A 22,517-nucleotide genomic window follows, 5' to 3' on the forward strand; every position below is an offset into this window, starting at 1 on the left:
ATTTTTCATCTGATGACGCACAACTAGCCCAATGGAAAAGACAGGCACATCTTGACCTGTGTGTTTGTACATGGGTACTCTCAGATGTTTTAGTAGGCTACTCCAGATATTCAAAAAGAACACATTGTACTTTTATGTGTATTTCTTATAAAGTTGATGAAAATGTAGATTTTATTTTTAAATAATAATAAGTAATATATGTTACTTATTAATATTAAAAATAATATTTTTTATCAATAATTAGTGCATAACGTATTGCAATTTCTCTTTTACAGATAGTTAAAGTTTGATTTGTGCATGCAATGACATCAACTCATGGTGATTTCAGAGGACCTTCTCTGTCTTGATCCAGGGCTTGAGCTCATACTAAATGAAATCCATCCACTCTATTTACCCAGGCTGTACCTTTCATGGCTGTTTCAGAAACATCCACAACCCTATAACAACTATCTGGGTAGCCGTAAAGGAGCCCTCAGTAGATTTCTACTGCCACAACAGTCTGAGCTGGGGGCCTGGCTCTAGGCCATGTAAAGATTTGGTAGTATTGATGGAGGTGGGTGAGAAACAGGCACCCCTGCACAACATGAATCCCATACTAATCAATTTGGGAATTATCATAAATATATAGGCAATATATTCACTCATTTATTGGCAGTGATGTTACATGTATGGAAAGGACACAATTCCTTCTGTGTTTTCTCTATCATTGTTCTAAGGTACCAAGGTAAACACACACACACACACACACACATACAATGCATTGTCGAAGGAAAACAGAAATAAAAAATGTTAAATGATAGATGTAACTCACCGTTTACAACTGACAGTTGTGGACCTGTTTGCAAGATGAAGACATTTAAGTAAATTCCACACCTTATGCAATGGTTTATAAGACGAGCTCTTTGATTTGAACAGTATTTCATAGTTTTCTCAGAGAAAGGCACAGCCCTAACACCAGAGAGCAGAGTAGGGTGTGTATAACGTTGTGGCTACAGAACTGGTTTGGTGCAGTCTCATCCACCTCATGCTCTGTAGGCTCTGAAGGAGAATATACAGTCCATATCTGAAATTGTCACTGTTTCCCTATAGATGCAATCATGAGCCCGAGGTTCCGAGCATGAGCATTACCAACACGTCCCCCCACAGTATATACACTACACAACATCTGAGAAAATGTCAATCAATGTTGAGGAGAACAATGTATCCCTTTACTAATGGCTGCTCCACTCCTCTGCTCCACTGCGTCTAGATCAAACCTACTGGCTTATCCGAGGTGGATTCAGTGGAAACTACATGAGATGATACACATTTTCAGGCCCTTTGAGATCTCAGTTAATACTGACAATAGGAAAAGTCTATTGCCACTGGGCTTTTGTACAGTTCCAGTCTCTTCCACCGCTGCATGGCTCCAGACTCATCCTGGCTAACCTGTCCATCAGAGGTCAATCATTGCTATGCTCTGCTCATTGATGTTAGTCTGACTTGCAGTATATGATTTGTTTGTATTAGTTGCAATATAATCATCAATACAGTGATGACCAAAAACTTGGAGGTTTGGAGTATGTTGTTGTGGTCACTCTCCCCCCACTGGCAGGAGTCCCACACATGCCTGTCACATGCACAGTCAGCCACACGCATTAGTAGACACACAGCACCCCTAAAGAGGGGCACTCAATCCAGGACCGCTGTCCTACTTCAGTCTCTACAGCAACCTTCTGACCAACTCTCTCTCTCTCTCTCTCTCTCTCTCTCTCTCTCTCTCTCTCTCTCTCTCTCTCTCTCTCTCTCTCTCATTCTTGCAGCTGGGGTTATAGTGGTAATGGGGTGGGCTCTCAGATCAGACAGTCACTTCTGTCTTGCTGTTGCTGACAAAGTAGGGCTGCGGAGGCATGTAGTGCTGGCTGCGCGAGGTGCTGTGCATCTCGTTCACCTGCTCTATGGTGCAGTGTTTCTTAGTGCCGTGGCTCTGCCGGCGGCCCACCGTCTCTGAGCCGTCCCAGTTCTTCTGCATCCCCGGGTTGGCGATGGTGTTGGAGCCATAGGCCAGGGTATGGGAGCTGCTGCTGTGGCTGCTGTGGCCCTTGGTGCTTTTGGACTTGTGTCCGTTCTGCTTTAGGGAAGGCTGTAAGGGAGGGCTGTAGGGGTTGCTGGGCTCCTGCTCTATGCGATGCATCGGGTGCATAGGGAGACTGCCCTTGGCTGCCATCTCTACCATGTGCCGCCGGTTGGTGTAGAAGTTGTCATTAACCTTCTCCGCTGGAAACAGACATACACACATACACAAGAGATAAATGAAAAAATATTGGAATCACAGCCATTTTGTTAATGTCATGCACAGGCAATAGCAAATGTTCCGGTCTTTGCTTTGGTGAGATTTATTTAGATTAGTTGAGATATTGAAGTATTTGAGGATTTTGGACTGTTTCCAAATCTATATTTATGTAAATGCGATATTAATGCCATATTAATCCCAAACTGGGGTAGATGACATATTGTCATGTGGGGTGAGGAACAGTTGAGAAAATGGTAGCTAAAGGTTTTTTAAAGGATACCGAGGTGAATAATACATTTTGCCTGAGCCGTGTTGAATGTTGTTGATATGTCCTGTATATCATCATGCCATTTGAATATATTTGTAAATGATTTTCCCAACATCGCCATTATCACCTGGAAACATGCAGGCTTTAGCTAATAGTAAACAACCCCCTCCAGATTGGTTGGAGAGTTTGCTCTTTTCAAAGCTGGCTGTGTGCACAGTTGTATTGTAATATGCAAATGAATATGTCCCTGAGCATTCTGGAATGTTTACTTGATTTCTATAGTATATTTGATGCTTTGTGTATAATATATCCTTTAACTATCGGACATAATTTGCCCATAACAGCCACTGACATTGTTACATGGTGTCATTTGACATGTCCAGTCTGGTGCAGACCTGTTCTGAAAACATTATCCCCTCACTAACTGTGGAGCAACACCATACTCTACAGCGTTAGTCATTTCCCTGTGTGACATTTCACACTTTCCAATTAAATGTTCTGCCGTTGACCTTTAATCTGTTATGATACCCCGGTGTGCGGAGGCAGAGGCAGACGGCCTCAGCCTCAATGTTCTGGATCGGACACCGCCACATTAGAGTGAGACTTGTCTCAAACAAGGGAGCAGCAGTACAGAGCTCCCTCTGAACAATATGCTTTCATAGCGTACACATCAATGGCCCACAGCTTAATACACATCAGAGAACCAGAGAGGAGGGAGGGGACCACATTGGTTTACATAGACTCAACCCAAACAGTTGAATAAGTTTCCCCACCGGCACTCATTCCTCTGTTCTCCCTCCCATCCCCTAGTCACCGGGCAGCTCTCAATAGATACACTACCGTTCAAAAGTTTGCGGTCACTCAGAAATGTCCTCGTTTTTGAAAGAAAAGCACATTTTTGTCCATTTAAATAACATAAAATTGATCAGAAATACAGTGTAGACATGGTTAATGTTTTAAATGACTATTGTAGCTGGAAACGGCAGAATGTTTATGGAATATCTGCATAGGCGTACAAAGGCACATTATCAGCAACCATCACTCCTGTGTTCCAATGTCACGTTGTGTTAGCTAATCCAAGTTTATCATTTTAAAAGGCAAATTGATCATTAGAAAACCCTTTTGCAATTATGTTAGCATAGCTAAAAACTGTTGTACTGATTAAAGAAGTAATAAAACTAGTCTTCTTTAGACTAGTTGAGTATCTGGAGCATCAGCATTTGTGGGTTCGATTACAATGCTCAAAATGGCCAGAAACAAAGAACTTTCTTCTGAAACTCGTCAGTCTATTCTTATTCTGAGAAATGAAGGCTATTCCATGCGAGGAATTTCCAATAAACTAAAGATCTCGTACAACGCGGTGTACTACTCCCTTCACAGAACAGAGCAAACTGGCTCTAACTACAATAGAAAGAGGAGTGGGAGGCCCTGGTGCACAACTGAGCAAGAGGACAAGTACATTAGAATGTCTAGTTTGAGAAACAGACGCCTCACAAATCCTCAACTGGCAGCTTCATTAAATAGTACCCACAAAACATCAGTCTCAACGTCAACAGTGAAGAGGCGACACCGGGATGCTGAGAGTTCCTCTGTCCAGTGTCTGTGTTCTTTTGCCCATCTTAATCTTTTATTTTATTGGCCAGTCTGAGATATGGCTTTTTCTTTGCAACTTTGCCTAGAGTTAAATTGTTTGGATATGATTTAGAAAGAAACACACCTGTTTATATAAGGTCCTACAGTTGACAGTACATGTCAGAGCAGAAACTATACCATGAAGTCTAAGGAACTGTCTGTAGATCGAGATTGAATTGTGATGAGGCATATACTGTATTTGAGGAAGGGTATACATTTTTTGTTAGTGTTGAAAGTTTCCAAGAGCACAGTGGTCTCCATCATTGGGAAATGTAAAAAATATGGAACTACCTAGACATGACCATCCGACCAAACTGATCAACCTGGCAAGAAGGACGTTGGTCAGGAAGGTGACCAAAAACCCAATGACTGACAGAACTACAGAGTTCCTTGGCTGAGATGGGAGAACCTGCCAGAAGGACAACAGTCTCTACAGCATATTACCAATCTGGGCTTTATGGAATAGTGGCCAGATGGAAACCACTCCTGAGAAAAAGGCACATGACAGCACACCTGGAGTTGGCAAAAAGGCACATGAAAGACTAGAGCATAATGCAAAAAATGTACTCTTTGGCCTGAATGCAAAGGGCTATGTCTAGAGAAAACCATGAATGGAATCAAATGCATGTCACGTCCTGACCAGTAAAGGGGTTATTTGTTATTATAGTTTGCTCAGGACGTGGCAGGGGGTATTTGTTTTATATGGTTCGGGGTGTGTGTGTATGTAGAGGGGTGTTTGATTTATGTATTCCAGGGGTTTTGGTCATTGTTCTATGTTTGTATATTTCTATGTTTGTTCTAGGGTGTTTAGATCTGTGTTTAGGTAATTGTGATTGGGGCCTTCAATTGGAGGCAGCTGTCTATCGTTGCCTCTGATTGAAGGTCCTATAATTAGGAATGTGTTTGTCATGGGAATTGTGGGAGGTTGTTCTTTGCATAACTGTGTGCCGCCTGCAAGACTGTTTGCCGTCTGTTTGTTTTCTTGTTTTGGTAAATAAACATGAGCATTCACGTACCCGCTGCGCCTCGGTCCATTCACTACGACGACCGTTACAATGCAGGCAAATCCTTAATGAGAATCTGCTTCAAGTGCAAATGACCTTAGACTGGGGCGAAGATTTACGTTCCAACAGAACAATGACCCCAAGCATACAGCCAAAGCAATGCGGCAATTCCTTCAGAACAAGAATGTGAAAGTCCTTGAGTGTGCTGATTAAAGAAGCAATAAAACGGGCCTTCTTTAGACTAGTTGAGTATCTGGAACATCAGCATTTGTGGGTTCGATCACAGGCTCAAAATGGCTAGAAACAAATAACTTTCTTCTGAAACTTGTCAGTCTATTCTTCTTCTGAGAAATGAAGGCTATTCCATGCGAGATATTGCCAAGAAACTGATGATCTCGTACAACGCTGTGTACTACTCCCTTCACAGAACAGCGCAAACTGGCTCTAACCAGAATAGAAAGAGGAGTGGGAGGCCCCGGGGCACAACTGAACAAGAGGACAAGTACATTCGAGTGTCTAGTTTGAGAAACAGACGCCTCACAAGTTCTCAACTAGTAGCTTCATTAAATAGTACCCGCAAAACCCCAGTCTCAACGTCAACAGTGAAGAGGCGACTCCTGGATGCTGGCCTTATAGACAGAGTTCCTCTGTCCAGTGTCTATGTTCTTTTGCCCATCTTAATCTTTTATTTTTATAGACCAGTCTGAGATATGGCTTTTTCTTTGCAACTCTGTCTATAAGGCCAGCATCGCCTCTTCACTGCTGACGTTGAGACTGGTGTTTTGCGGGTACTATTTAATGATCAATTAGCCTTTTAAAATAATAAACTTGGATTAGCTAACACAATGTGCCATTGGAACACAGGAGTGATGGTTGCTGATAATGGGCCTCTGTACGCCTATGTAGATATTCCATAAAAGATCTGCCCGCTTCCAGCTACAATAGTAATTTACAACATTAACAATGTCTACACTCTATTTCTGATCAATCTGATGTTATTTTAATGGACAAAAAATGTACTTTTCGTTCAAAAACAAGGACATTTCTTAGTGACCGCAAACTTTTGAACGGTAGCGTACGTTTCCCCCCAGTCTTTATATCCCGTAATGATCCACCTGCAGCTTGACGCCTCTTCACTAGATTAGCAGCAGTCAGAGAAGTTTCATCTGATTGTCTATGATGTCACAGAGAGAATCTGGTGAATGTTCCACATGCCCGCCGCCACATCATCCTCTGTGGGATTGTGCCTCTGCAACTCTGACAGCTGCCATCTCACCCAGCCCCATTTATGGCGAGGGGCTTTGAAGTTCCTTTAGTTGAATCGGGCAGAATCCATAAAGAGACCCCTGTTTAATTAGGGTGATAAACGCTATCAAATATGTCTCCTTCACTTCTTTTAATTCCCCATCAGAAGCAGAGCTGGTTTCTGATGCCTGTCTCTCTGGTTTATTAATCGGAGTGTTTATCAGCTCTGCTAGCTCACTTTCCTGTTTCTCCTATTGGTCTATGGAGAAAGCGACTGACTGTTTGAGCATCAATCAGTGTAAAAAAAAAAACTTAGAGATAAAGTCAACATGCTTAGACATTGCTTTCCTGTGAGCCTGATTAATCATTCCCTTTTTCTACATTTCAGAGGCATTAGTTCAGCACCATGACATTTTGCTTCAAATGGAGAGGCAAAGATAACAGGGAAAGTCTCTGACATAACTACATGACGAGGAAATCAACAATATTCCCTGGCACATGACAGCCATACATAAATTCGAATCCCAATCTAATTCACTGTCTATGGCATACACACAATACTGAAATTGCAGAGATCTTCATGTAGACTTGTATCCAAAATGAATGCATCAAAGAGAAGGTCGCTTGCAGAATTGTCATGTTCAACTCAATTATAATTACAGCTTTTTGGAGAATGGCATGAGAAATAATTAGCCTAGTGTTTACAGCCAGAAGAGCGGCAGGCAGATCCAAAATGTCTTCAGACCACTCCCCGATGGGGCTCCCGCTCCTTTATAAATTAACCAGTTCAGATTGTAAACGTCTGTGAGAAATCCAGTTCTGTGAGCTTACAAAATCACTGGCGGGACAGCGGGAGAGAATAATTGATTGCTAGATTTTGGTTTATCATTTCCCAAACCTTGGATTTAGCACTCAGGGAATTTAGAGGTAAGGCATAAGACACATTGCAGTAAATAATGGGTCAAGCTGTGATGTTTAATTTATTATACTTGCCCTCTCAAAATGTTATAGAAAATCAATTTTCCAATATAATGTTGAAGGATAATTGAAGAGACATGGTTGCTTGATCCTAATATTGGTTCTGTGGTCAATAAGAGCTGTCTCTCAATGTAGATCTTCACTAGTTGATTTAGGTACTGTAACAGTGACTGTCCAACATTTCACATTTTCTTCATATATGATGTGCAGCAGCAAAACTATAGGTGATATAGAACTTTTTTTTTTACGGTTTTCATTTGCGCCGAAGAGCAACAAAGGCAAAACAATGGATATCCTTGAGACATGAAATTTGAAAGACAAATCAATTACAGTAATTTTCCTAAAAGCTAGGCATTTCCCTCCCTTTCTGAAAGGACAAATTCTACATCTGTTATCCTGTCTAATCTGAAATAAACCGTTTACACAGTGTAAATATTTTTGTTGAGAGCCTCTCTTTCTTTGAGGTTTTTCTTTAAACGGGAAGTGTCACATAAACAGAGTATCTCTCAGTAAGTAACCTTACAGCCTACTAGGATGGAGACGGAGAGCAGGCTAACTGATAATTACACAGGCAGCAGAACATATCTACACTAGCTGCTTGGTGTTTTTGCTCATCATTCCAGATCTCCATTGGGTTAATTAGCCCACATTTAATCATGTCATTTGAGTGTGATTACATGGAAGTTCGACACTTCAGAGGCGTATGCTAATTTGCGATCTCGGCTGATATTCCAATCCTCACGTCGTCTTTTATGAGAAGAGATGCCTTCAATTTAACAGATGGCCAAATAAATACTATACCATTCCCATCCATTTCAGTGGAATGGTTTCGCTTTCTCACATGCTATAGGTAGGAATGATTGATATTGATATTGCATGGCATGGGCAGTAACAGTTAAAAGTTTGGACACACCTATTCATTCAAGGGTTTTTCTTTATATTTGCTATTTTCTACATTGTAGAATAATAGTGAAGACATCAAAACTATGAAATAACACATATGGAATCATGTAGTAACCAAAAAAATAAGAATGGCACAGGAGAGGATGGCTGCCTTTTTATTGGCTCTTAACCAACCGTGCTATTTTGTTTGTTTTTAAGCATTTCACTGTAAGGTCTACACCTGTTGTATTCGGCGCATCTGACAAATAAAATTTGATTTGATTTGAAAATTGTTAAACAAATCAAAATATATTTTATATTCTAGATTCTTCAAAGTAGCCACCCTTTGCCTTGATGACAGCTTGTTTTTCCTTCACTCTGCGGTCCAAGTCATCCCAAACCGTCTAAATTGGGTTGAGGTCCGATGATTGTGGAGGCCAGGTCATCTGATGCAGCACTCCATCACTCTCCTTGGTCAAATAGCCCTTACACCGCCTGGAGGTCTGTTTTGGGTCATTGTCCTGTTGAAAAACTAATGATAGTCCCACTAAGCGCAAATCAGATGGGATGGCGTATTGCTGCCAAATTCTGTGGTAGCCATGCTGGTTAAGTGTGCCTTGAGTTTTTAATAAATCACCGACAGTGTCACCAGCAAAGCACCCCACACCATCACACCTCCTCCTCCATGCTTCACGGTGGGAACCACACAGGCGGAGATCATCACCTACTCTGCATCTCACAAAGACATGGCAGTTGGAACCAAAAATCTCATTTTTGGACTCATCAGACCAAAGGACAGATTTCCACTGGTCTAATGTCCATTGCTCGTGCTTCTTGGCCCAAGCAAGTCTCTTCTTCTTATTGGTGTCCTTTAGTAGTGGTTCCTTTGCAGCAATTCGACCATGAAGGCCTGATTCACAGTCTCCTCTGAACAGTTGATGTTGAGACGTGTCTGTTACTTGAACTCTGTGAAGCATTTATTTGGGCTGCAATCTGAGGTGCAGTTAACTCTAATGAACGTATGCTCTGCAACAGAGGTAACTGGGTCTTCCTTTCCTGTGGCAGTCCACATGAGAGCCAGTTTCATCATACCGCTTGATTGTTTTTTCGACTGCACTTGAAGAAACTTTCAAAGTTCTTGACATTTTTCAGATTGACTTACCTTCATGTCTTAAAGTAATGATGGACTGTCGTTTCTCTTTGCTTACTTGAGCTGTTCTTGCCATAATATGGTATTTTACCAATAGGGCTATCATCTGTATACCACCCCTACCTTGTCACAACACAACTGATTGGCTCGAACACATTAAGAAGGAAATAAATTCCACAAATGAACGTTAAACAAAGGCACACCTGTTAATTGAAATGCATTCCAGGTGACCACCTCATGAAGTTGGTTGAGAGAATGCCAAGAGTGTGAAAAGCTGTCATCAAGGCAAAGGGTGGCTACTTTGAAGAATCTATAAAATATATTTTTATTTGTTGAAAACTTTTTGGGTTACTACATGATTCCATATGTGTTACTTTCTAGTTTTGATGTTTTCACTCTTCTACAATATAGAAAATAGTAAAAATAAAGAAAAATCCTGAAATCAGTAGGTGTCTCCAAACTTTTGACTGGTACTTATATTGTACTGGGAAATATATGCATTTCATTAGATTTGAAATTATAATTAAATTATATATTACCCCTTTTGATTAGCTGATGAAATCTGATTAGCTATTTTGATTGTGAAGTTAATCAGAGAAGCAGCTCAGCGCTTATTCCTGTATTCCCATATCCGCATATCTTAGAATGAGCAATAACTGTGTCTCTTACCGACAGCCTTGAGGGAGGCGTACTTATTGAGCTCTTTCCCAGGTTGCTGTTGCTCATAGGGGCTAGTGATCTGTCCCAGGGAAGGGTAGGGGTGGGGAGGAGACACTAAGCCTGGCATTAGTGATGATCCTGGACCCACACTGTTCATCTGGTTAGCCTCTGTAGGGAGAGAAAGAGAAAGATGGCAGAGAGAGAGGTGTCAGTCTGGAAGAAAAAGTAAAAAATGTCATTAAATATTGATGTTCCATCTGAGTGATTGAGATTATGGGCCCATATAAATGCTACAATGTATTTGGAAGTTAGCAAATTCGATTGTGCACTGTTGTATTGTTTTCCCACTTAAGTGAGGCAATATTTTTTACCTTTTACTGCAGTGGGCTAAATCAGGGTCACACAGTGTTTCTTGGTAGTCTTAAGTCACCGAAAATCCGGTGTTTCTATGTCAAATGGTCTTATGTGATGTATATAAAGTGTAATATTGGAATGCAAACTCAAAATGTAATACATTTCAACTATATCTGACATGGTACAGGTGATTTATTTGTTTAAGCTCATAGCCATGTGAGTGAGGTTTCAAAGTAGATATGTTTAAGTTCTTTTATTTTTTTTATAGATTTTGAAATTATGAAAAATATTAATAACATTCCACCCATGAGGCCACTAGGTAATTTGGCTGCATGAAAGGGCTATCAGCAGTATTTTTGAAATCAGTGATTCTTCCTTCCTGTCAGTGGTGAGATGTAAGAGCTGGTGTCTCCCAGGAAAGCTGTAGAAGTCGAGACCTGATAGTGTAAGCAGCCTACGTGGGGTCTATCTCATTGACCTGCCAACACAATTGTTATAGTCTCTTCATGTTAGCCCCGGGATACAAATCATTAACCGTCCATCGCTCCAAGCTAGATGGCTCCTCTAGCCAGCTCACTGCGCTAATCCTCTCCCAATCGAATCTCTTTGGTTTCCTCCAAACAAGCCTCAGCCAAAACCAACAGCAGCGTAGCTCAGCCCCCAGCTGATATGTCTCTCAATAGGCCTGATAGAAATCAATTTGACAGATGGATAAGAATGGACAGAGGTAATTGCTTCAGATCCTTGGTAACATTGCACCCCGTGCTGGTTGGCCCTCCCTGGGGACTCAGCTGGAGAGAGAGAGTGTGATGACTGCTCTTTATAAGATGGTACTAATCCAGCATCCACCATGCAGACATCTGCTTAATTGAGGAGTGCATGGAACCATGGCAAATTGACTGGCCCCCTGCCTGCTGGCATGGCAGAGCAACCAGATGTTGTGGGCATAATTTTCAACTGGACCCGCAGGACCCAAAGGAGGTCAGGAGACAGCAGACAGCACCCACGCACAGGTGGCAGTTTGGGGGACGGTGAATTCCACTTTAATAACTCCAGCAATACTACAGTAGTTATCTACAGTAGAAAATCAATAAAGTAAAGTTAACTAATAGCTTAATACTGATATTGTGTGTAATAGCAGAATTCTATAAAATGCATTCCCCCAGTTTGGCTGTAGCAGTTACTGATTGGTCAAGGTAATACTGTACATCCATTCAGCCCATGTTGTTGTTGTATCCGTATTCATGTTGCACATGTAAACATAAGTCTCTTCCATTACTGATGTCCACAGCCCACTGTGAGGAACAATACCAGGACCTTGAGAGTAGAGTCATTGTAGTAGACATTGTAAGTGACCATAAACTGCTGCTTGGGCATGTTGAGAACACTAATTCGTTTTCAAAGTACAAGCAATCTGTTGAGCAGCGGATTGAACCTATGGCACGAAATGCTGTTAGTAACAATAGCTTCCTATGTATGACCACATATTCATCAAGTAAAATAGAATGGTCCAGCACTGCTTGAAGGTCTGGATTAATTTGAAGGCTACTACAACTTGTAAATAACATCTGTTAGAAAAAGGGAAAATAATGATCTGACTTCTTATGGGCCCTGTCCTACATTAGATATTAATTTGTCTACAATCGTTTGGATTTTCACAGCACCATCAATAAGTAACTGAGTAATATAAAAGCAATATTAAGTAACTGTTTATTATTATTATGATTAATCAAAAGACAAAGGTCATTCAATTATTATTTATAGTGAACAAGTATTCATTAAAAAGAGTAAATGAAAAGGAGTTACCTTGACTGTACCTTTGAGACTGAGATAAATGAAGAACTATAAACGTCTGCTTTGGAAAATAGAGATGAGAACCTCCAGTTCATTACTCATCTCACAGATAGTAGAAGAACTGGCAACATTTACTCCAGTGTGAATGCTTTTTTTAATATATAATTGTTGTGTTCTTACTACGACACAAACAGTAATACATTATACTTGAAACAGAGATAACGTGGACATGACTTTATCGTTCAAACTCAAGTTCAAGCACAGTGCATTCATGCGCAGGCGCAGAACTCAGTTAGTATCAATGCTCTAGGTTCCACAATAACAACATACAGTAGTGCCTATGATAAATGCTGTGTAATAGTATCACACTATATCATACTTAACAAGAATTCCAGAATTCAATCATATCTACAATGTGACCACCCTCCTTTCCCCAGTCATGATAATAAAAACAGGCTGTCAACTTGTATGTTACACATAATAACTGGCCGTGATTAATGGCATATTTGCGGAGGCACACTGAGGCCAATTAACAACTTAACGACTCCTTTTGCAAGTCAACATTTTCTGAGAGCAGATTTCTCTGGCAAGTTTACTCTTCAGTAGATTGCCAAAGGGAGGATAAAAGGTGATTACTCATGCCCCAAATCTTACCAAGCAGTTTGCATAATAGGACTCACATCTTGTTTTAACTATATGCTACTGTGCACATACATCTCTCTGCTGCACTGATGGTATGAGGGGAGAATACAGACATGACGATCACTAAGTAGTCAACATCAATGTTTGTCATGTTTGTAATGATAAAATACAGGTTAAATCAAATAGAATGTCTAATCTGTAAGATCTGTTGCATTATAATTCCTCATTTTATTGTTGCCATGCAACATCTAATCAGGCACACACACCACAGTGTGAAAAGCAAAGAGCCTCTTTTGCTCGGTTTCATGTTAGTTAGTCGATAAGGAGGTCAGTGGACATGGAACCCTGTTTGTCAGTGCTGCAACTAGTACACAATATTCCAGTCTAATTAGCTCCACAACTAATATACTAAATACATTTGCATTTACACATTTAGCTGAACACTATCATCAGCTTTGGACAGTGGACAATGAGCCGTGAAAAAAATTGATAAAAAGAAAATAAAATCTTGGCTAAAATGGTTCTGTCTGTCTGTGAAAAGACTGATGCCAAGTGGACTGAAATAGATGTTCTGATTTGAAACAGGGTCTTGGTAGCAATGACCATTCGTCAGGGAAGAGATGTCAGCTATCGCTGAAATGTCACCAGAGCTTTTGTTCTCCTCGTCTTCCCGGCTGGCAGGCGATTTGATTGGATTCTAGTCTATTTTTCCCAGACAGTTACTTAATGAATATGCCAGCTTTAGTTACGCATGCTTCCTGGCTCATGACTCAGCAGCAGCCACTGGAAGGTTTCTTTTCTCCAGATGATGAACACAATCATCGTTGGATCTACAGGTCCGAAAGGCTGAAGGCAGCAGTGATGTAAGCAAAGACGTCTAGTCTGACTAGTCTGACAGCCGGGCCAAGAGTGCTTTAGCCAAAAGCAGGTGCATTAATCAATTTTGGTTGGAGAGGAAAGAAAAATATGTTTCATGATAAGAAAAGTTGCATGATCTTTCAGAAGTTCAGAACCAAAATGTAGGAATGGATGGCTTGAAATCAATGTATCCCCAGAAAAATACAGCATCAACAGCAAAAGAATTGCAGTTCAAAATCAACTTTTGTTTTACTAAAAATAAATTATGAAGTTGATCCTTTGTGTTAGATTTCATGCTTATCCACAGGGGAATAAATATGAAGAACGGGAAAAGTTAATAGAAACTACCCTAGCAACTTGCCCACCAGATTTGGACCTAAAGGTTCCCTGAGGGCTACTGACTACGATAATCAGAAACTTTGTAAATTCTTATGAAATACTGCACTGCCACCTGGAAACATATTCCCCCTGCTGCACAGTGGTCCCAATAGATACGCTCCAACAGGAGACTGTTCAGGAACAACAGGGGAGTAGAGCTTTCAACAGAGGTCTGGAGGGACCCCGGCATGAATGAATGATGATTGTTGAAACGTTCCAGTGTTTTCTGTGGGAAAAGACGAGGGTTTAAAGAGGAAGAGACCACTGCACAGAACTACAATATACTTTAAAGAGAGGAGAAAATGATTTTGAATGGAGAATAGGGAAGGTGTTTATTTTCCTTAGCAAGTCCAATTAATATGAAAGAGGATAGTGTAGCAAGAGTTACAAAAGTGGGAGGAGGGCAGTGGGAGAATAAGGCCAGGGACAGGAGGCGTGAACCAAACATGAAACAACTGTCAGCACAACTTCAAAAGGACTACTGTACTCTCCTCTGCCACTGAAAAATAAAAGATGGTACAACTTTTTTAACAAGTATCAACTTTTAGTTGTTCAGAGTCCACTATGCCATGGTGCAGCCTCTCCATGATAATAAAAAATATAATAATAGTGAAATAGGCTAATTGGAAGCTAATTTCCCACCGGTCAAATAGATTTTTTCGTGCTGTGCTAATTACTTTGTAAAGGACCACGAAATTATCAGTGTTGTCTCATTAAAAGACACATACAGGGAAGCTTTACAACTCTTTCACTACACCTGCTAATAGCGGGTCAGGTATGGCTTTGTGACTAGCTGAAAACAATGAGTGGTTTTCAAGAATCATTGTTCTCTGAAATTACCCCACCTCTGGAAATCTGGAAATCTGAAGCACAAGCTGTTACTTTGGCATTCAGCTGCTAATTTAAGGAGTAATACATCTGTCCATCCATTGTCTGTGTACAATGGATAAAATCCCATTTCATCTGTCCATCCATTGTCTGTGTACAATGGATAAAATCCCATTTCATCTGTCCATCCATTGTCTGTGTACAATGGATAAAATCCCATTTCATCTGTCCATCCATTGTCTGTGTACAATGGATAAAATCCCATTTCATCTGTCCATCCATTGTCTGTGTACAATGGATAAAATCCCATTTCATCTGTCCATCCATTGTCTGTGTACAATGGATAAAATCCCATTTCATCTGTCCATCCATTGTCTGTGTACAATGGATAAAATCCCATTTCATCTGTCCATCCATTGTCTGTGTACAATGGATAAAATCCCATTTCATCTGTCCATCCATTGTCTGTGTACAATGGATAAAATCCCATTTCATCTGCCAGACATTGTCTGTGTACAATGGATAAAATCCCATTTCATCTGTCCATCCATTGTCTGTGTACAATGGATAAAATCCCATTTCATCTGTCCATCCATTGTCTGTGTACAATGGATAAAATCCCATTTCATCTGTCCATCCATTGTCTGTGTACAATGGATAAAATCCCATTTCATCTGTCCATCCATTGTCTGTGTACAATGGATAAAATCCCATTTCATCTGCCAGACATTGTCTGTGTACAATGGATACAATCCCATTTCATCTGTCCATCCATTGTCTGTGTACAATGGATAAAATCCCATTTCATCTGTCCATCCATTGTCTGTGTACAATGGATAAAATCCCATTTCATCTGTCCATCCATTGTCTGTGTACAATGGATAAAATCCCATTTCATCTGTCCATCCATTGTCTGTGTACAATGGATACAATCCCATTTCATCTGTCCATCCATTGTCTGTGTACAATGGATAAAATCCCATTTCATCTGTCCATCCATTGTCTGTGTACAATGGATAAAATCCCATTTCATCTGTCCATCCATTGTCTGTGTACAATGGATAAAATCCCATTTCATCTGTCCATCCATTGTCTGTGTACAATGGATAAAATCCCATTTCATCTGTCCATCCATTGTCTGTGTACAATGGATAAAATCCCATTTCATCTGTCCATCCATTGTCTGTGTACAATGGATAAAATCCCATTTCATCTGCCAGACATTGTCTGTGTACAATGGATAAAATCCCATTTCATCTGTCCATCCATTGTCTGTGTACAATGGATAAAATCCCATTTCATCTGTCCATCCATTGTCTGTGTACAATGGATAAAATCCCATTTCATCTGCCAGACATTGTCTGTGTACAATGGATAAAATCCCATTTCATCTGTCCATCCATTGTCTGTGTACAATGGATAAAATCCCATTTCATCTGTCCATCCATTGTCTGTGTACAATGGATAAAATCCCATTTCATCTGTCCATCCATTGTCTGTGTACAATGGATAAAATCCCATTTCATCTGTCCATCCATTGTCTGTGTACAATGGATAAAATCCCATTTCATCTGTCCATCCATTGTCTGTGTACAATGGATAAAATCCCATTTCATCTGCCAGACATTGGTCCTCTTTACACACCGGTTCTTCTAAATTACTGGAGTCCCACTTTAATTCACTTTCCATCTGTCTGCCACTGGTAAAAAGTGGTCCATTTGTGAAAACTTTTGTAAGGTTAAAGACTCAAAGGTTGTTGCAGGAGTAAGTGAATCAACACTACAGACACAGATACCTTCCAAGAACTCATAAAAAATGCAAGAGCGTATTTTGGGAGCTGGATGCCCCAAAGGGATGGATGGTACAATGGGAAGGGCACTCTCATTCACAGGTTATTTCCAATTGGGGAGTGAAAGTCTGCAGAAGGTTTAGTCCTAAGACCTCCAATAACATATACAGTATAATTTATTAGCAATACTTCATAATATTTGATGCACGCTTGTAGTTTCATCAGATGTTTTGGCATTGCTTTGTTGCATTGAAATATTTCAGATTCAATTAGCATGTACAGAAAATAACCTAATACAGTATATGTATACTTCCAATATACTGCAAGGAATGTGATTTCAATACTTTGCACAGTTTGTCAGTATTTGATGTTGATTTTCACAAATGAATTTGTCTAGAATAGTCATTGTGACATTTAACATTGAGCCTACCTCTGCTAGACGGATTTACAGGGTATTAGACAGCGTGCAAGAAGAAAGTCAGTCAGTCACTCTTATTTGCCCTGATGGAAGAAGTCTATATTCCATGTAAATGTGTGTCTAGCCCCTGGCTTTTCTTCTTTATACTCATAAAGGTTGGACAAGCTGAGAGATTAATAGTCAGGCCTTGAAGATTGATGAGAAAAACATTTGACTCACCAGGGTAAATCATGACTTGACAGGTCATTTTATTGGTTGAATTTCCTCAATTGTAATTTACATAAAATAGGCATATGCAGGGATGGAACATAACCGACCTGGGTGCAGATGATAGCATAAAAACAGTATGTATCTGAATTCCTACAGACAGAGGAAAGCCATTGTCTGTGTAATCCAATCTGACAGGTAGAGCTCACTGTGAGATAAAAGCAGAAGAATCAATAACGCCTCCTCTCTTCTCCTCTCTCAGAGCATTGTTCACTCCTTCTCTGTACTCTACCTGCTTTCATTACTTTAAATTCATACGCATTCATCAGCTCACCCCTGAAATGTAGCCTACGCTTCCAGACTCGGAGTGTTATTGAGGGCGACACTTCACTTTGTAAATGTTGATGTTTATGGCTTGATTGGCAAACTAGGTGAACAGGTTTCTCTCCAGAGGCAAGTTTGACTACGCCAACAAAGTAATGGAGTCTCCAACTTACAATGGCCTGTCTCCATAGTTCATACATTAACCAGTTGGCAACACCCACATGAGCAACAGTTCATACTCCCATTATTTATCTGCTGAGGGAGAACAGGCTCTGCTGCGCTCACAAAAAGCCCGCATGAAATTAACATTTAATGAATTTATATGCCAGCACTATGTAAATCTAATGTATAAGCTTTGTTTTTTTGTATTACTGAATGAAATTGACGTTCCCCTATGCTAAGAGTATATTGGATGGACAACACAGTTATTTTGTCAAACTTGTATGTGACACCGTTGTATGTGCTTTATGAATGGATAATTCAGTAAACAGTTAGGTAAAAATACAAGTACAGAATAACAATTTGCAAAAGGTACATTAAATATAGATAAAACATATTCATTATTTTGTGCATTAAGATGTATGTGCTGTGGTCTGGGTGAACTACTTAAAACCCTGCATGATGGTGGGTTTGTGTGCACTGTTTGTGATAGTGGTAATCTCCATGCCACCAGTTGGGTCAAAGTTGTCCGTGCATGGAAGCGGGCGTTTCATTCGCCTATAGTACAGACACAAATGTGACTTCTACAAAATAAATAATATGCCCATAGCAATGCAAAAGCAAATCACTATCTGCTCATCCAAGTGCTTGCATATTGCCATGTGCTACTTATGGTACATTAAATCAATAAGTTTAGACAAGAGAGAACTTAATTTGTATTCCATTAGTTGGAGTAAACCCTCATCTCACTTTTCAACCTTGTTGTATCAAGCTTCTCTTCTCAGCCTGCGAGCTTGACAAGGTGTTATCATTCATGTCAGGTACCAACAAAGATATAGAACTACAGTTTTGGTATGCAGCACCAGTACTTTTAAAGGAGGTTTGGCCCTTAGGCGGATGCTTAACTAAAGTGTCTCAAAATGATCACAGCATTCTTTTGTCTAATACCATTCAACAAGGCAGATATAAAAAGGAAGAGGAGATACAAAATGCCCTGTTAAAAAACAGGCATGTAACTGGAAATAAAGGTGATGTTTTGTAACTGTTTTCCATTCATCATTGAAGGTAGTAGTAACCCATTTAAATACAGTTTCCTGTGACACTGTCTTGTGGGGAAAGGGCCTGCCAGACCGTCCGGCCGTGAGTGTTGGCAGCAAGGGAGAACTTTCTTCTCTTCGGCTGGCAGGACAGTGAGTGTGGCCAAGATGGCCCCAGCAGCACACAGGACAGAAGTTGAGTGTAGCCTAGCCTAGCCTAGCCACCAGCCACCCACCCAGAGGAGAGGCAACTAGAGGAGAGGAGAGGGAACTAGAACAAAGCCCTGTCTGTCTGAGAGGATTGGGTCATCTGTGACGCCTGACACGTGTGAGAACTCCCTCTGGACCAATTCACTCAGTGCCAACCAGGCACCCACAACCCCTGCCATAGAGGCAGTATCCATCCTAGGGAGGCAGCCCTGGCATGGGTACACATGGCTAGGGGACGAGGAGGGGAACAGGCGCAGGACTGTGCCCTATAGACACACCACTCTACCCCCTGCCCAGAAGTGAGTCAAAGAGACAGAAGCAAAACGCCAGGGAGAAAATAACCATTTTAGTGGAGCTGTTGTGCAGTCAAAATAACTGCAGTCCTCAACACATAAGATATGGGAAGGAAGCACAATGCGTTGTCTCCCGACAATGTATTCTCAAGGCTATAATCTCAGGGATATAGCAGACTATATTCTGTATACAGGGTACAGGATTTTGTAAAGTGTTTCTGAAGGCTTTTTCTGTTGATTGGGAGAAAGGACACTTTGTATGCTTTGTATGCTAACAGGCATTGTTGTTCTATTGTAATATATGTCCATTGTAGCTAGTTGATCTAATGTTACAAATCCATCTGTGCTGCCCTGTTTTCCTGAATCTCACATACTACTGCAGCTGAACAAGGGGATTCATCTCCTGAATGCTTACCAACCAAACTGAAGAGGGCTCAGTCACATAGCTAGTGCTGCTGTTATTTACCTCTCATGTCCAGTTGACAAAATTAGATCCTTGTGTCTTTGTGTGTGTGTTGTGTGTGTGTGTGTGTGTTGTGTGTGTGTGTTGTGTGTGTGTGTGTGTGTGTGTGTGTGCGTGCGTGCGTGCGTGCATGCGTGTGCGTGCGTGTATATGAAAGCCATTCCTTGATGTCCTCAAATACATCAAAACGACAGAGATTTTCCTGTGGGCAAAAACAGAGCACAACCCATTTTGTTGCAACCAGATGCAAAACTGGCATGAAAATGTAAATAACATGGGAGGTATGTTGTTGTACAACTGAGGCATTATCTACAAAGAGAGAACTACCAGACCCAGTAGAGATTCAATGCTAGTGTACTACAATGACTGAAAGTTGACTGGGTATTACTATGCTGCTCCTGAACTCAAGGTGCTACTCCTGAACTCAAGGTGCTGCTCCTGAACTCAAGGTGCTGCTCCTGAACTCAAGGTGCTACTCCTGAACTCAAAGTGCTGCTCCTGAACTCAAGGTGCTGCTCCTGAACTCAAAGTGCTGCTCCTGAACTCAAAATGCTGCTCCTGATCTCATGATCTCCTGGACTAATAAAGTCTGGTGGTTTTGAGGTTGTAAGATGCATGGTTGTGATTGTTTGGGTTTCTATTCTGACAATGACCATTTCTTTCCCAAAGCATCCATTTGTTACAAGAAACGTCTGGTTGTCTGTTGACATGAACTACCTCTGTCTTTGCTGACCTAGTAATAGTTACAAAAGAGTTATGGAAGGACAGTGATTTTCACAAACACTATGACACATTGTATGGTCAAAAACAGCAATATATTTTTCAGAGGGATGTGTTTCCTATGGTATTGTAGATCATGGATACTATGATGCCAATGATGCACTAATAATGCTCATGATCTAACATGGGCTGTGCTTCATCTACATTTAAATCTGTTTATAAATGTAGACATTCATCATTTAGCTGGGAGTAAACTTAACACTTAAGAGGGGCTTGCCAGCATTTACCAACAAAGAAAAGATGGCCAAAGAACCCTCTTTAAAGAGTAAGTGAAGAAAGCCCCCTTTGAAGCTGTGACCATTCTCAGTGGACATTAATATTAATATTACATTACATCGGATGTGTTAGAACCCCCAACAGGCCCAATCACCAGCCAGCAAGGAAGTAGAGTATCCTGAGTGGTGTGAGGATATTCAGAACAAGTGGTCTAAGGTATCTGCAGTAACCCCCATGTTATTGAACTACACAAAAATGTGATGTTACTATGGAATACTGAAGTATAATTACAAGCATTTCATAAGTGTCAAAGGCTTTTATTGACAATTACATGAAGTTGATGCAAAGAGTCAATATTTGCAGTGTTGACCCTTCTTTTTCAAGACCTCTGCAATCCGCCCTGGCATGCTGTCAATTAACTTCTGGGCCACATCCTGACTGATGGCAGCCCATTCTTGCAAAATCAATGCTTGGAGTTTGTCAGAATTTGTGGGTTTTTGTTTGTCCACCTGCCTCTTGAGGATTGACCACAAGTTCTTAATGGGATTAAGGTCTGGGGAGTTTCCTGGCCATGGACCCAAAATATTGATGTTTTGTTCCCCGAGCCACTTAGTTATCACTTTTGCCTTATGACAAGGTGCTCCATCATGCTGGAAAAGGCATTGTTCGTCACCAAACTGTTCCTGGATGGTTGGGAGAAGTTGCTTTCGGAGGATGTGTTGGTACCATTCTTTATTCATGGCTGTGTTCTTAGGTAAAATTGTGAGTGAGCCCACTCCCTTGGCTGAGAAGCAACCCCACACATGAATGGTCTCAGGATGCTTTACTGTTGGCATGACACAAGACTGATGGTAGCGCTCACCTTGTCTTCTCTGGACAAGCTTTTTTCCAGATGCCCCAAACAATCGGAAAGGGGATATATCAGAGAAAATGACTTTACCCCAGTCCTCAGCAGTCCAATCCCTTTACCCTTTGCAGAATATCAGTCTGTCCCTGATGTTTTTCCAGGAGAGAAATGGCTTCTTTGCTGCCCTTCTTGACACCAGGCCATCCTCCAAAAGTCTTCGCCTCACTGATGCACTCACACCTGCCTGCTGCCATTCCTGAGCAAGCTCTGTACTGGTGGTGCCCCGATCCCGCAGCTGAATCAACTTTAGGAGACGGTCCTGGCGCTTGCTGGACTTTCTTGGGCGCCCTGAAGCCTTCTTCACAACAATTGAACAGCTCTCCTTGAAGTTCTTGATGATCTGATAAATGGTTGATTTAGGTGCAATCTTACTGGCAGCATTATCCTTGCCTGTGAAGCCCTTTTTGTGCAAAGCAATGATGATGGCACGTGTTTCCTTGCAGGTAACCATGGTTGACAGAGGAAGAACAATGATTCCAAGCACCACCATCCTTTTGAAGCTTTCAGTCTGTTATTCGAACTCAATCAACATGACAGAGTGATCTCCAGCCTTGTCCTCGTCAACACTCACACCAGTGTTAACGAAATAATCACTGACATGATGTCAGCTGGTCCTTTTGTGGCAGGGCTGAAATGCAGTGGAAATGTTTTTGGGGGATTCAGTTTATTTGCATGGAAAAGAAGGACTTTGCAATTAATTGCAATTCATCTGATCTGTCACGTCCTGACCATAGTAGTTGTTATTTTCTATGGTAGAGTAGGTCAGGGC

General features: G+C 41.0%; 1 protein-coding gene across 1 annotated transcript in view; it reads right to left on the bottom strand.

Moving 5' to 3' along the window:
• Positions 1–239: 239 nt before the first annotated feature.
• The window catches only part of LOC115171201 (protein shisa-9B), a 33,378-nt gene continuing 11,100 nt past the window's right edge, over positions 240–22,517 (bottom strand). The window contains exons 3-4 of the mRNA XM_029727788.1: positions 10,101–10,259; positions 240–2,256 (exon numbers count right to left, since the gene is read on the bottom strand). Coding sequence (XP_029583648.1) covers positions 1,838–2,256; positions 10,101–10,259 — 578 coding nt within the window. The 3' untranslated portion in view covers positions 240–1,837. The remainder of the gene's footprint in view (positions 2,257–10,100; positions 10,260–22,517) is intronic.

This window comes from Salmo trutta, chromosome 32 (assembly GCF_901001165.1).
Source record: "Salmo trutta chromosome 32, fSalTru1.1, whole genome shotgun sequence".
Lineage (NCBI taxonomy): Eukaryota > Metazoa > Chordata > Actinopteri > Salmoniformes > Salmonidae > Salmo > Salmo trutta.